The sequence below is a fragment of the Chiroxiphia lanceolata genome, chromosome 13 (assembly GCF_009829145.1).
Source record: "Chiroxiphia lanceolata isolate bChiLan1 chromosome 13, bChiLan1.pri, whole genome shotgun sequence".
In the NCBI taxonomy this organism is placed as follows: Eukaryota; Metazoa; Chordata; class Aves; order Passeriformes; family Pipridae; genus Chiroxiphia; species Chiroxiphia lanceolata.
This window is the reverse complement of record NC_045649.1, coordinates 627,587-642,437: the sequence shown is the minus strand read 5'-3', so window position 1 is coordinate 642,437 and position 14,851 is coordinate 627,587. Positions and strand designations below refer to the sequence as shown.

Here is a 14,851-nt window from a genome sequence, read left to right as displayed (position 1 = left end):
TTTTAACAGCTATAATAAAATATCTTCAATAAATACAGCTGATCTGCAGAAGATACCTAATTAAAAATAATGCTGGAGCCCAGTGCTGGCTCCTGCTCCCACGGCAACGAGAGCAGAGGACAGTGTGCAAGCAAAAAGGAAAAAGGAGTGATTTTGCTCCACTCAGGATCTGCTTCACTTTCCCTGAGGGAACTTCCCACAGATTAAACTGAAAAACAAACACAGGAAAGTTCTGCTACCAAGAGAGAGAAGCAGCAATAGAAGCTCTAAGTGAGATTTAGGTGCAGTAGCAAGAGAAATAATGCAAGCTGAGGGTCACACAAGACACCTGTGGTGGTGGCAAAGGCAATTTTAGGAGTTCCCACAAGCTGGTCACCTCCACTTGGGTGTGTATGGCCACAGTGCACCTTGTCACTCATTTGTAGTTCACTGGGAGCACACAAACTGCACCACTGATCCCCTTAAAAACAAGGGATTACCATGGGATGGTAACACAGAACAGGGAACAGCAGCTGGGATCCCTCACACTAGTATCTAGCAGAGAAACCAGGTATCACAAGGATTTAATCAAAATGCTCAGAGCAGAGCTGCTCTTAATTTTGATGCACAAGAGAGCAGCGAGCTCTTTGCCTGTCCTGTGTCAGAGTGGAGCACGTTGTCTGATGAAGAACAGAGCTCCACACTTTGCAGAGTTCAACTCACAACACTCAAAGGGCAAATGTCCACCCCAGGAGCCTGTCCCTGCACACAAGTCATGTCCCTTGGTCACTGCCACACACCAGCTGAGTCCCCAAAGCCTGCAGTCAGCTGTTCAATCTGTCAAGGTACTACAGCAAGCCAAGTTGCAAAAGTCCTTTCCAAGCACTTCAAAATTTCATATCTGTCAGGGAAAAAAAAAAAAGAGAATAATTTAGCAAGAGGAATATTGATTTGCTGTATCTACCTTGAAAAGTTTCCCAGATACAGCCAGATGAGATATTAATGAGATAGATCAAAAAGGGCCAGGGAGTTAAATCCTCAATGTCCATCACTTCCCTGGCTCACCACGATAGCCAGAGCTTTCCTTTTCCCTTGTGTGGTCCTGTGCACACAGAACTACAATCAGAAGATGGCATTACAGTAGGGTTGGGCCAACACTCAGCTCCATCTCACCCCCATGAGCTCCCGGCTCCACTGCACCTTTCACAGTTCCTACATTCTCTCAGAATCCATCACCTGGTGGACAGGTTTGTTTATGATTCTGGGAATGGCATGTCCCAACCTGAACAGATGTCATCTCTTCAAAACCACGTGTTGTGAACTTTGCAAGGACTTGGAAGGGTAACTGAATATACAATAGAGAGAGCTTGGGAATGATACAGGAGTCCAAACTACTGAAAACAGATTCAAACCTTCTCCTTGTAAATAAAGGCCATTGTGCAGTCTTACAAGGTGTCTTCTGATTGCCACATGAAATCTAGACTATCTAAATGCAAATTTTTTTTATTTATTAAAAAAAAAGATAAATACATTTAGACTGGTCATCTGGTCATGGAAGAACCTACCAGATTTATCCACACTTAGAAAACCTGATTCATCACTGCATTTTTCCACTGACATGTGGGTGGCTGCTAATACTGGTTTTGTTATGCAAGAATTATAAATATTCTCACTGAGAACTAATGATTTAATTTGGAAGCAGCAGCAGGATATGAATAGCTCAAGGTTTCCCCAGCGAGTGAGGAGCAGTAGCCATACAGAAGGTAATTACCCAGGTCTGGAAAGGAGGGGTTTTGAGGAGGGCTGGCCCATTCTTAAAACCACCTTATGGGCAATTACCATGCTAAAAAAGGGGTCTTGGAACCATTTGCTCACCAGTGCCAGTTTTCTCCATCCCCCTCTCCATGAATGTGTTCCCACACTGCCAGAACTGAAGAGGCATTTTCACCCCATTTTGTCCTAATTTCTGCATTAATAACTAAAGCTCAGCAAGGGGCACTCTCAGAGCTAAAGGGGGAAAAGAAAACGTTTACACAATGATGTGGGTTCAGGTGCTGTGAATCTGAGCTCTAAGCACATCCACAGACAAACACCTACCCCTTTCTGTTCCAGGCTCACCAGAGGTGATCAAAATAATTTCTCCAAGTGGGGTCTGGAAAGGGTGGGTGAGACTTTGAGAGTTATTACCACTAAACATCTTGCAAATTCCCCAGATCCTCAAATTCCTCAGAAGAATAGTCCCTGCCAACAAGACCTTGAGGACAGGCACACAGCACTTGGGAAGGGCTGGAAATTGCTGGTGGCTTCACCCATGTGTTCTTTGGGAGACCCACCACACCAGGACTCATTTAGCCTTCTCCCTCTGCTGAAGGCCCAGGACTTTCCTCGCTCTCTCACCACCACCCCTTCGTCAAGAAACCCCACCCATGGAAGAAACCTCCAGGCTCAGCCTCTTCCTTTGCATCCTGGTGATTGATGAGACTGATTTCTCCCCTGGTGACACAACATGCCCCCATTCTTTAACATTTCAAGCTTGGGCTGACAGATGTGCCTGAAGCTTTTCATTTGGTTTTCTTTTTCTGCCTTTTTGCAGCTTTTGAAGCTTGTGAGCTCTGCACCCCGAGGGGACAGTGGTGGCCTGGGCACTGGGGCCACAGAGCCCCCAGGCAGAGCAGCAGTGCTGGTCTGGGTGTGAGAAGCAGAGCTCACCCTGCTCACAGTGGCACAACCCCCCTGCCAGCTGACCCGGCTCCTCAACCCCTTTGTTATGATGCTCATGTGCAAAGATATTCCTGTTCCCTGCTTTTCAGAGGCTCTCCAGGTGCCCCCAAGGTTTGTAGTGTGATTTGCTATGAGGTTTGTAACACTGGGACCTGCAGACCTTGTCTTACAGAGGGGAGCAGCATAAATCTCCTTTAAGGAGCTCTTAAGTGACTAACAGATATCTGTGTGCAACTGTTCAAAGGACAAGCCCTCCTGGGACAGGAATGGGCACAGTGCCATTGCCCTCCGTGGCTCTTAACCAAGAAGTCCTTTCCAACCACCAGTTCCTGCTGCATTCATGCTTCCTTTTCTCCCCTTTATTAGCTCTGCTATGTCCTCTGCAGGCCTTCAGCTGATCATCCAGATCAACTGAAAACTGAAACCTCCTCTCAGCATTTGTACTCCAGATCTCTGTGTTAAACTTATAAATGAACTTCGTTTAATCCATTTTCACAATCTATTGTATTTCATTTTTTATGACAGCAGAAGCTATTCAAGAAAATATGTGCTCAGTGGCTTCATTCCCATTCACACCTTCTCTACAGAGGATAAATTCAAGGGAGAACCTCAACAGTTCTTGGCACAGAAATCACAAGGACAGCAGCAATGGGAAGGTACTGAGTTGAACCACAATAACTCATCACTGGTCACCATCAGGTGAAATACTGCACCAGCAGCTCCTCCTGCCATCTTCTGCAGGCATTTCATAACCATATGCCAAGTTTTTGGCATATTTTCTTTTGCATCTCTCCTCTTCCATGGCAGAGGCCCACGTGAAACCACCTAACCCCCAGTGACCCCCCTGATGGGCCAGGCTGATGGCCATTTCCACGAGCAAGATCTAACAACTGTGGCAAACCCAACTGAACTAAACCACAGATTAAATCCAGATACACTTCACATTTAGTTACACTCCAGGCGTGGGAGTTGGGCAGTTGCAGTGAGTTGGAGATTTCCAGATAAAACATGAATCGTTGGCAGTTGGGCTGTTCTGTCAAAATAAAACCCATCTTAATCTTCCAAAGAGAATCCTGGCTATTTAATTGATTAGCAGCTTTCTAATGAGAGGATTAAGTCCAGGGTAGACAACTGAGGTGACTGACAGCTCTGCTGCACCAGCCTGAAACAAGATGCCTTTGTTTTCCCACCACATGCCAATTAAACCATTAAGGATTGTTTACTGGCACTGGGAGCATTACAAGACAGTAGGTGGGTTTATTAGCAGAGAAAGGAAAAACACTCCTACACAGAAGAAAAAGCTTATTTTGAATGACTAACAGCCATGGCCCTGCAAAGCATGGCTGAGTTATTCACTGTCAGGAGGCTGCACCCCAGAACTTCTCCCTTTTTCAGACCATTTGCCAGATTGTCAGATATCTCCAACGTGCTCATCATTTCCAGGTGTCCTATGCAGATCATTTCCCCAGTTTATGGTGTAGATAGTTGTAAATTCAACTCCTTCATATTATCACTGGGCAAAACGTTGGGAACTGGACTCACACTAGAGTCAGAATCTCACTTTTCTGGGGCAGGAGACCAAGATGTCTTTTAACAAGCAAGAGCTCCTTCATTAGCATCCTCTCAGCATATGTAGGCACTGAATCAAATCAACTAAATACAAGTACCTGAACATGGCAGGAGCAATAATGTGGTTTAGCATCTTGCATCAAGAACATTCAATTTTACATGAATTAACAATTTATGTGGAGGAGCTTTGGAAGGAAGGGGGAGGAGGGAGAAGCTCTTGAATTCAAACAATCAGGCTCCATAGTTACCATGTCTGAACCAGCCACGTTGCTTTAAAACAACATGTGCCATTTTTATCAGGCTGGGGGGAAAAAAAAAAAATCAAGATGCTGAAAAGATTTCCAAATTTATAACCTCTTGACTGTAGAAATCTGCACATTAAATGAGACTATTCCTTAAGCTTACAATCCCTCCCTTTGTCTTTTAGGAGATCCTTTAATCTTCTGATCTCTGCATGGCAAAAGTTAAGGGAAATATTCTAGTTAGACTGGATGGCAAGAGCTGAAGTTTTTTCAGATCCCCCCCCCCCCCCCATTTCCTACACGGGTCTGTAAGAGTGGCTTTAGCACAGCTGAGGAAAGCAAGAGTTGCCAGTTGTGGGTAAAGCTGCCAGCTCTGTCCCCAGGATGTCACCATCACACAGCCCTGGATAAGGACCCAGCTCAGCTGGTTAATTAAAAAGGGCCAAGTCCCTGCCAGACAGGATCCTCTGCAGGTGTGGAGACCACAGAAGGATGTTAACAGAGTAAAATATTTTGGGAACCTGTGCACTTGCATTTTTAGCAGCCTGTGCAGGGCTCAGGGCCCCTTCCTAGGATTCTGACAAAAATGGGAAGCACAAGATCTTCATTTCTCCACAGAGGGCTGTGCACAGCCCCTGCTGTGAGCCATGAAAGCCACAGGCTGGTGCTTCCGCTGTGCCTTGGAGCTGCACCAGGCAAAGCCATGAACACTCTGAATTTCAGCAAATCAATACATTAAAGGCCAGGATGTCAAAGAGAAAACGGTGAAAAAGAGATCCCCAGGGATATTAAATACAAAGATATTACCTCTGGCTCTGGAAACCTCCGAGCCCTGGTTTGCAGGGAGGCTTTACCAAGGGAAATATTCTTGCCCATCTCCTGCAGCAGCTGTTGTGAGCTGCAGGGGGCTGGGGGGGTTTGTGGGGGGCTGGGACCCCAAAAAGGCTGCAGAGGAACACACTGAGCTAATTCCAAAGAGTGCAAAGTCTGTCATCCAGAGTTCAGCAAGCACGAGTGGCTGGGGAAGCTGGCACCACGGCTGGCAGGGGCTGCCTCAAGAAAAGAGCAGCATCTAGATAAATGTAGGGAAAACCACTGCAGGATACACAAAGGGCAGAACCTCTAGGGAGAAGACTGTGGAGGAGATGGGCAGGTTTTTCCCAGGGTGAGGCTCAGAGGTAAAAATAACAGGTTTGGTCTTGCTGACAAAAGCTCCCTGTTTGGGCTTTAGCTGTTATTCATGTTAAAATGCTGCAGGACTCTTTGGCCACCACCAGGAACAGAGGATAAGGCTGCAAAACCAGTCTGGGGTAAGTGTCACCAGCAGTAAGGGAACTGGTCAGAAAAAATCCTCAGCTTTCCAAAGGTACATCTTTCTTCTCAGAGACCCATCACAAGAGCAGAACAAGTGGGTCCAAAGGTTCATCCTTTCCCAAGTTATCACCCACATCACAAGACACAGACTCATGGCTTGTCACTGGCACCTACCAAATACAACAAGAGAGCTGTCCCTGTGGTGAAAGCTGCACTAAAATTTAGCCCCCACAACCTCGTGGTGTGGTAAACACAAAAATGACAGCTGTGCCCTCTGGGCTGGGTTGGAAAGAGGTGTCTGTCTAGCAGGCAGCAGCTCCTTCCATCATGAAGGAGAAAAGCCTTAATATTCACACAACAGCCAAGACAAGATTTTGTACTTTGAGTTCTGATTCTTCAGCCTCATCACAGCTGTTATAATTTTAATTAAAACTAAGACAAAAGTGCAGTATTCTTTGACAGAGCTCAAAAAGCAGTCCCTGGAAATAACTATGTCAAGACCAGGATGTTGAAGTGTGTCCTCTCAAGCTTTGTTCAGCAGAGTAACATTTGGTACTGAAGGGAAAAATCACTGGCTTTGATTTCAACTGCCCTACCCAAAGGTTGTCCTGTAGGAGGAGGCTAAACATGGACTCAGCAAGGAACAGTTTCCCAGGCTGAAGTTTGGAGAGGGATTTTCAACTTCAGACAGGAATGGGACTAACTAAGCACAGGTTTCAGCTCAGTGTCTCCACACAGCAAAGGCACTGCCAGCTGCAGTCCCCAGACCTCACCAGACTGCTCCTGGAGTGAAGGGGCAGGTCCATGCCAGGCTGGCAGCCCCAGCACTCAGCTCCCAGGGCACCAGGCAGCAGAGCAAGCAGGCAGCATCCCTCAGAGGCAGCAGCTCACATTTCCTCAGACCTCGGGGTCTCCAATCACACAATTCAGTGCTCAGGAGGCTGTGAAGTGTGTCCAGCTGGGTGCCAAAAGCACTAACTCGTGTTTTCCTACGAGCAGCACTGCAGTGCTCTCCCCCCATTCCCCTTGCATGGCACAACTGCTCAGCTTTCCCAGGAACGAATTTCAATGTCTCATTACTGTGTCAGTCCTCATAACCAAAAGCCCACCTTAGCAGGGCATTTACTGCCCATTTGCCAGCTGACAGCATCCTTCACTGCCTTCCCTGGGCAGGGAGCACACACTGTGAGCCCCTGCAGGCATCAGGTATCTCGCTTTTCAGTCTGGAAGGGAATAAACAGACTGTCCCCTGTGCTGCTCTGCACAACCCTCCCACGGGGCCCTCTGCAAACACACACCGTTTTGATGCATATTTAATTTTCTTCTTGTACTACAGGGAAAGAATAGATACTAGCTCTTGGGATTTGATCTAGTAGCTAAAATGAAACTGATTTTCAGGGTGGAGAAAGATCCTGGGATTGCACTCATTGGCTCTTCTTTCCTTAGGCACCTTATCTCACAGCAGAGCAGCTCTCTCCTTCCAAGTGAAGACACGTGCATGTTATTCCCTGTGTGAGGACATGGATGGGCTCAGCACAGCTGTTCAGCTTTCCACAGGTACAGACTGAGAACACGCATCAGTACATGCTGCTCCTTGATGGGTCCAGTCATTCAGAACCAAACTACTGATATTCACAATTAGGTCTGTTTTGCAAAGCTATTCCAAGATTACCGAGTGGTGGATCCTCACTTATCACTTACCTGTGATTTATTTTTATGGGTTTTTTTGTGAAATTGCCCCAAGTCTGGTGGGTTCTGCTGTGCTGACTCGCACACTAGTGTCACTTCTGCTCTAAGAACATCTTTTCCAAAGACATACCAAAACCTTTTCTGATGCTTTGACTGTATCACTGTCAGATCCAGTAAACTGAAGGACATTTAAACAGTTGGATGTTACTGTCAGGAAAAATGGTAATACTGGCAATAGCCCAACAAAGAAACGTGAAATATTGAATGTACAGACTTACCATTTTTGTCAGCTCTTCTGAAAATCTAGAATTGAAAGAGAAAGAGAGAAACATTTTTACTGTGCTGTCCAGCAGGAGGGGGTGAAGCCCTGGGCACCAGGGCCACGTTCAGCCCCACGCACGGGGCAGCCCCACGAGCTCCAGCCCCCAAAGAGCCAATTCACTGAGCAACCCTTCCCAAAACTCAGCTCTTCTCCCCCAGACCAACAGGATGGACAGTCACTGCCAGGGCAGAGTGTCAACATGGGAGCCTTTGGAATAACTGGTGGAAATGCTTCCAGCAGTTCCAGCATCTCCTCACAAAGGGAAGCTGAAATGTGGATCCAACACCAGAAAAATACACATTAAAAAAAATATTACAACAGCCTTGCAGCCAGCCCAGCCAGTTTCTCTAGCATCAATAATGTCTCTTAAAGCAAGTTTCACAGTTCTGCACTTCTGAAAAAAATTATTTACAACATTTTTTTTTTTTGAAAGCAAGTCTCCTGCGTGGGAAGGAGATTATATTTAGACTTAAAACTACAGCGTGGAGGAGCAGCCCACAGAGAGGAATCAGATAGCCATTTCAGGAGAAAAAAACTGCAATAATGTGTAGTACTGTAGAACTTGCCTGGGAGAAAGACAGCAGAAACAACTGCTGTTTTTCTGACCATCTCCTCTGAGGAATAGCCCCTGACACAATGCAGGTAAGAGCAAAAAGGATTGTGCAAAGCTTGAAAACTTACAAGTTCCTGTCAAAAATGGCTGCTAGCACAGGTTTGGCCATAAATTACCAAATAATTAGCATGCTCACAAACTGGGCAGGAGAGGTAAAATATTCTCATCATCTCTTCAGGCCTGACCCTATTGATTTGAGCAAGAGCAGAGATTTTGGTTTTGCAAAGAAATTTCCCTGTGGAGGGAATAAAAGCACCAGCAAGACAGATCAGAGTCAGCTGTAAAATAGAATCTCTTATTTTCTGGGTCACAAAACCATTAAAAAAAATCAGAAGAGAAACTGCTGCACAAAACAAGAAACCCAAGAGACAAATTGAATTGCAGAATATGCTATTTCACTGAATATGGCTTAATTAAGGAACATATTAATCATTCTTTTGTCCAAAGCTCTTCCCAGGCTGTGCAGCTCACAGCAAAGTCAAAGCTGGACTTTCTGCTGTGCTTCAGCAGGGGCAGAACCCCTCTGCTTGGGCCAAACTCAAGTGGTGGGAGTCACTCAGTCTCAGCTTCAAGAGAGGGTCAGAAAAACCCCACAAGGATTACAGCTTGTGACCACTTCAAAACTCCTTAATTTTTTGGGGTGACCATTTTTTTTAGAGCCATTAGAAGGTTTTGGGAGGGGAAATCCTACATGTCTCCTTACTCACAGACTTCACTGAGGTTTCGAAGGGCCAGCCAGTCATGGCTTGTCTCTGGGAAGATGGAATATGTCCCAGCAGGACCCCAGTAAGCTGTGGCTCTAGCACACATTCCTCCCCTGTGTGCAGGATGCCCTGCCCACCACACACAATACTCCTCTTTTCATGGTTTGGACACCCCAACTCCTCACTCCCCATGAGCACCTCCAGATGAGGTACCTTTCTTTTTAAATGCTGAGTATTTCTGGGCTGTTTGTTTCATCAAAACATCCCCTTCTGTTACTCTTCCCCCTGCTTTGAAATGAAGCCATTGCAGCCAGTCTAACACAGAAGCAGAGATGACTATTTTAAGATCACCACCCCACTAAGCCCAGCTGAGAGAGGGAGAATGGGAAGGCAAAACCAACAGGTGAAATATAACTTAAATTGAGAGAAAGGCTCAACCTGCAGTGCTCTGCTCCACAGAGCTCTTAACCTTGCAAGGGATGCTTGGAGCAATAGGAAAAACAAATAAATTAAGAAATGAAAAAAAAATGTTTAGAAAGTGAAGTATTTATGTCCAGCTTCACTAAGTGAACATTTTAGAGCTTTAACTCCCCCAGATACTCCTTAAAGGTATGACTATTGCAAATGAACATGTTGATAAAAGATCACATTGGCTATATTATTTATCAAAGTTTATTCTACAGGACCAAGCTGCTTGCTTTTTTTATTGCTAATGGGCAGGATTTATTCTTCCAACTTAATTGGACCATGTAAAATTTGCACACATAAAAATTTAAAGTGGGACACCTGGAGGGAAAGCAATTTAAGATAGTCATCTGTCAGCACAGGCAGGCACTGCATCAAGGTATGAACACTGCAATGAGCACTGGGAGGCTGATAAAGATGTAATATACTCTGTGATAGCCTGGTAGTGCTGCCAAAAGTGCTGCTGCTGGGAAGCCCCAGGATTTATGTTCTAGCTCATCAAACAAGAGTGCCCTCCCACACAGAGCCCAACATGCTCCGTTCTGGGCTGGAATTTGTGGTTCCCCCGTGGGAAGGAGGTGCTTTCTGCACAGGAGAGGTGTGAGAGCTGCTGATGGAAGGGAAACCACAGCCCTCACACCCCCCCTAAGGACCAGAGGGCAAACCCCAAGGGCAGCTGGGTGCCAGGGAGCTGGGGGAAACAACAGCTCCAGCTGCTCCCGAAGGGAACGCAGGCGAGGATGCTGCAGGCGAGGATGCTGCACCATCCCCAGCACAGGGGCTGCAGAGCCCACCCCGCACGGGGGCTGCAGGCTCTCTCGGCAGCTCGGGCGCCGACCCCTCCCTCAGCAGCACCAGCACTCAGACTCACTCAGGCACTCAGACCCGGCCCAGGCAGCAGCCCTGGAGGTCAAGAGAGAGGAGGTGATGAAATATGGATGGAGAAGGGCCCTGTCCTGCCAGGCCCTCGGCAGAGATTGGGCTCCTTTGGCCCCGGGGGGAGGGAGAGGCTCCCGGAGCAGGAGCTGCGGCTCGCCCAGCCCGGCCGGGGATGCTCCTCCTGCTCCACCGCCCCCAGCTCTGCAACCCCCGCGCGGCTTTCACCCGGCAACTGAGAAATTATCCGGTTCAAGAAGTACTACAGCAACCATCTCCCCCCTCGGCTGTGCTCTGAAGCTATTAAGCAAGTCTCCTGAAGCACAGGCTGTCCCATGGGGAGCCCACAGGATGCCCACAATAGGGGCATTAGCCCATTTTACAGGATTTACCCAAGCAGTGCATGCACTTTTCTGTCTGCAGCATACTTAGCCCATTTACCCGATGTTTAGATGAATATAAACACTATTTTCTCTAGAGCAAGGAACTTGTGTCAAGATTTCTAATCGGTTTTCTTTAAATATGTGTTTTAGCTATACTCTCCAATGGCTACTACAGATATTTGACTGGCAGAAGTAAGCAATTCAAAACCCCAGTGGTAATAATAAACTTGGGGGAAAAAAATGATGGTTTCAAATTTAAACATTGAGTTCTGCCTCTCAGAGCTCCTGGATGAGAACATGCGACACTGGAGGCTGCTTAATGGAGGTTTTCTCACCAATTTTATTAAATTCACGCAAGCCCTCCCCTAAGAAGCCCAAGAATTATTACAGGGTTTGTAGAGTTTATTATCCCTTCAGCAGGTTAATATGATGTTGATTTAAAATAGAATGCAGCTGAGCTGAAATTTTGTTTTCCATCATAATGTTGGTGCAGAATCAAGGACAAACAAAATCAAGTGTCATGCATGAGGAAAGCCTATGGATGAGAAAGCAGAGACCAACACACACCTTAAAAAAAAATATTAATCTGCTCACTATGTTTCTACATTCCTTTTCCTCTCCCTATAAGTCTCGATACCTCCTCTGGAGCTGAAACAAAGCTTTATATCAGGTATGGCCTTTCCTTCTCTAACTCCAGGTACCAGTAGGAATTCCTCTCCTACAGCCTCTCGGTGTTGCTCTTTCTGGTAATGATGTGAGAAAATAATGACCTGAGGGTTTGACACTTTGGGCTACATCTCTAGACATCCTCAGGCTAATGAGCATTTCCCCATGCGAGGAGAAAGGTTTGATTTTGGTGTTTCAGTAAGGAATATGCCACTGCTGTGGAAACACTGTCCCACCTGGAGCGGCTCCCCACAAAACAAAGCTGCTACAGAGCTCCAGGTCTCTGGGCATTTTTCCCCACTTCAAAGCAGATCCTTTTCTTTCTCCCTTCCTCCCCAGGAGAAGAGCAGCTGACACCACGTCCTGGCCTCTGCTTTCACTGTCACCTTCTCTTTAGACTTTACCTAGCTGTCCTAAATAAAAATTGCAGGAGGCAGGTAAGAGTTACACTTGGTGTTCTGACCTGCTGATGTTCAGCACTAGAAGTTACTTTCCCATAAAGATCAGCCCTGGGTTCAGCATCATTTCAGGCACTCACTTCCAAAGTCCTGAAGATCAGAAGGGAAAGGACAGGCTCTCCTGTGAGATGATGTCCCTTGCAGGGAAGGAAGAGAGCCCGGCCATGCCCTGCCCCTGCTCTCCAGCCGTGCCCTGCAGGTGGCTCCAGGGAACGATGTGGGAACGACCTCACAAAGGGAGGACTAAGGAGGAGGGAAACTGCCCTCCCAGTTCACTCCAAGAAGTGAGAAGGTAAACAAAGGCACAAGAAAGGGAGGGAACCAACCTTAAAAAAACCCACCCCAACAAACCAACCAGAAACAGAGGAAAAAGGTCAAAGCAGAAGAGGATTGAGAAGGAATTCCTGAGGTTCCTGTGGCTGCAACAGCTCTGCTAGCAGGGCCTGCACTGGAAATAGTGTTATTGATGAAACAGTTGGAAAACTGGCAGTTCTTGGATCTACATTTGAAAAAGAACCCCTGGCACAAATCAAATTCCCTGTATCTTCTATCCAGACACCTCACTCAATCCCATGGGGCTGAAGAAGTGCAAATCAGATTTGGTCATGCTAGAGAGGGTGCAAGAGGAGCCAGAAGCAGGAGAGATGGATTAGAAATGCTCTTTCTGACCCCATCAAAGAAGAAAAAAGTCAGATAAGGATCAAAATTAGTTTTCAGCAAAAGATGGGGTAGGTAAAACAAAAAGCTTCATCTGACCTGACATGAATGGCATTGCATTCTTCAGGAGCATTGAAAATAAAGCCAAAAAGCAACAAATTTAGTCCCCATTGGCAAAGCCAGAAAGGGGGGCAGCGATGCTGTGCCACTTGGAGCACAGTCCTGCCTTGGGAATGCTCTCCCATAGCCAAGGCTGATCCTTACAGAGCATCTTCACCTGCAGCTGCTGTGGCTGACCAGGCTCTGCACGTGCTGGACTTCACTCTCCTGCTGCTTTTGGCAGTGACACAAAGGCAGGAAGAGATGAGCAGGGACAGTGGGTCAGGCAGCACTGAAGTGCTCCCAGACAGGGCAATACCTGCCTGGACATTTCCTACGCCTCAGGAACCATCCAGCTCAGCTCCTTGTGGCACAGGCACTCATCCACACCCAGCAAAGGTGCTCCCACACTGGCTCACACACACCTGACACACCCACAGCACATGTTCTCCTCTTCACAAGCCTTGTGACATTTGAGGGTTTGTTCTTGACTGCAAATGCCACCATCACCACACCTGGACTGGAGCAGCAGCTGACCATGACAGCTTTTAGTGAAGGGGGTTTGTCCTCATGGGTGCAGAAAGCTCCAGAAACCCCGTGTGTGTGCCCAGCTGGGATGTGAGTGGTGATCCTGCAGTGACTGCACACCCTGCCAGCCCTGGGCTCCTGCAGCCCGAGCAGCTGGGTGTGCTCCAGACCCAGACAGGCACCTGAGGGAGCACCAGGAGGGGTACAGGCTCCTTGCTCAAACCCAACCCCTTATGCTGATTTGACCAACACTGTAAAAGCTGATCATTAAATTCAAATTGATGTTTTCCAGGCTCCTAGAGCAAAACATCACCTCCATTTCTACTGCCACCACTGAAAAGCAGCTCTCATTGCCTGGTTTTACTTGCTGCCTATTTTTGGCAATGCTTAGGACTTCAGTATCTTCTTCATTAGATTGTTACCAGGGTTCAGTTAATCTGCAACTTTAGCTATTTTTTACACTTGGAAACCTATAGCTTTGAGCTGAACTAGTGAACATTATTCAACCTTTTTTAATCCTTTACTTAAAAGGCCACAGGCAAAATAAAAGAAAACCAGTGAAGTCAGCCCAAAGTTACCACTCATCCTCCAAGTGGCAGCAGCCACATTGATGGCAGAAGACATCTAACCCCAGTTCTTCAGCCCTCAGTTTTGCCGCACAATGGCACAGTTTTGTTTCTTTGGTGGAAAGAGCCCAGGGAACCTTGGTCTGACCCACCAGCCACCCTCGTGGAGAAGTCAGAACAAGAACACTGGGAATGGCTGAATCAAAAGAAGGACAGAAAAGGAAGCAAAAGTGATGAAGGTGGTATCAGTGTCAGAGCCATCGTATCTAATTCACAGCCAAACCCAAGCTTAACCCTCCCCCAGCCCCCAAGGGACTGCCCACACAGCCCACCAGCTCATGCAAGAGTGTGAGTTAAACATAAAATCCAACAGGTCTTCTGCTTCATCCTCCCCCACCCAGAAGCTGCACTGGGTTGTGCAGTAATGAGAGAACCTGAAGAGTTAACGGGCAAACAGGTTCTCACCCCTGAGCATTCGGTGGGATGTTTGTTACTTTCCTGTTAATGCATGAAAATTAACCTAAATACATGTTCCCGTGTTTAAACCCTTTGTGTGAAAGGAGGGTCTCACAGTGCACTGGAAGAGCCTGTTCCAGTGAAGCCACAACTTCAATTGGCATTGCTATTGTGACAGGAGAAAAAGGAGATAACCGAGTTCTAGGGGAGGAGGAAAAAAAACCCCTAAGCCCGCAAGCCTTACATTTCCAGCATCCATTTCTACTTTCAGCAGGTGAGAAAGGGCTCCCAGTACCATTATGAAAGGGAAAAACGATCAGAAGCTGCACAGCCAGTTCTGTTGTATTTCCCACTGAAATAATACAATACTCCACTGTGCTCCCCATTCTGAAAGTTCATGGCTCGCTTCCTGAGCTCAAACCTCAAAGTGGAAAAAAAATTCACCTAAAAATATTAAACCTGAATGGAAAATATACCATTTTGGTGGCAAAACAGTCCTAATTCAAGAACCTCTTTTATAAACTTAATGGTGCTCCCCAATTGT

At 46.8% G+C, this 14,851-nt stretch overlaps 1 protein-coding gene across 1 annotated transcript in view; it reads right to left on the bottom strand.

The window, feature by feature from the left end:
* NECAB2 (N-terminal EF-hand calcium binding protein 2) overlaps window positions 1-14,851 on the bottom strand; it is a 66,765-nt gene that overhangs the window by 49,897 nt on the left and 2,017 nt on the right. The window contains exon 2 of the mRNA XM_032701403.1: window positions 7,793-7,817. Within this exon, the coding sequence (XP_032557294.1) occupies window positions 7,793-7,817 (25 nt within the window). The remainder of the gene's footprint in view (window positions 1-7,792; window positions 7,818-14,851) is intronic.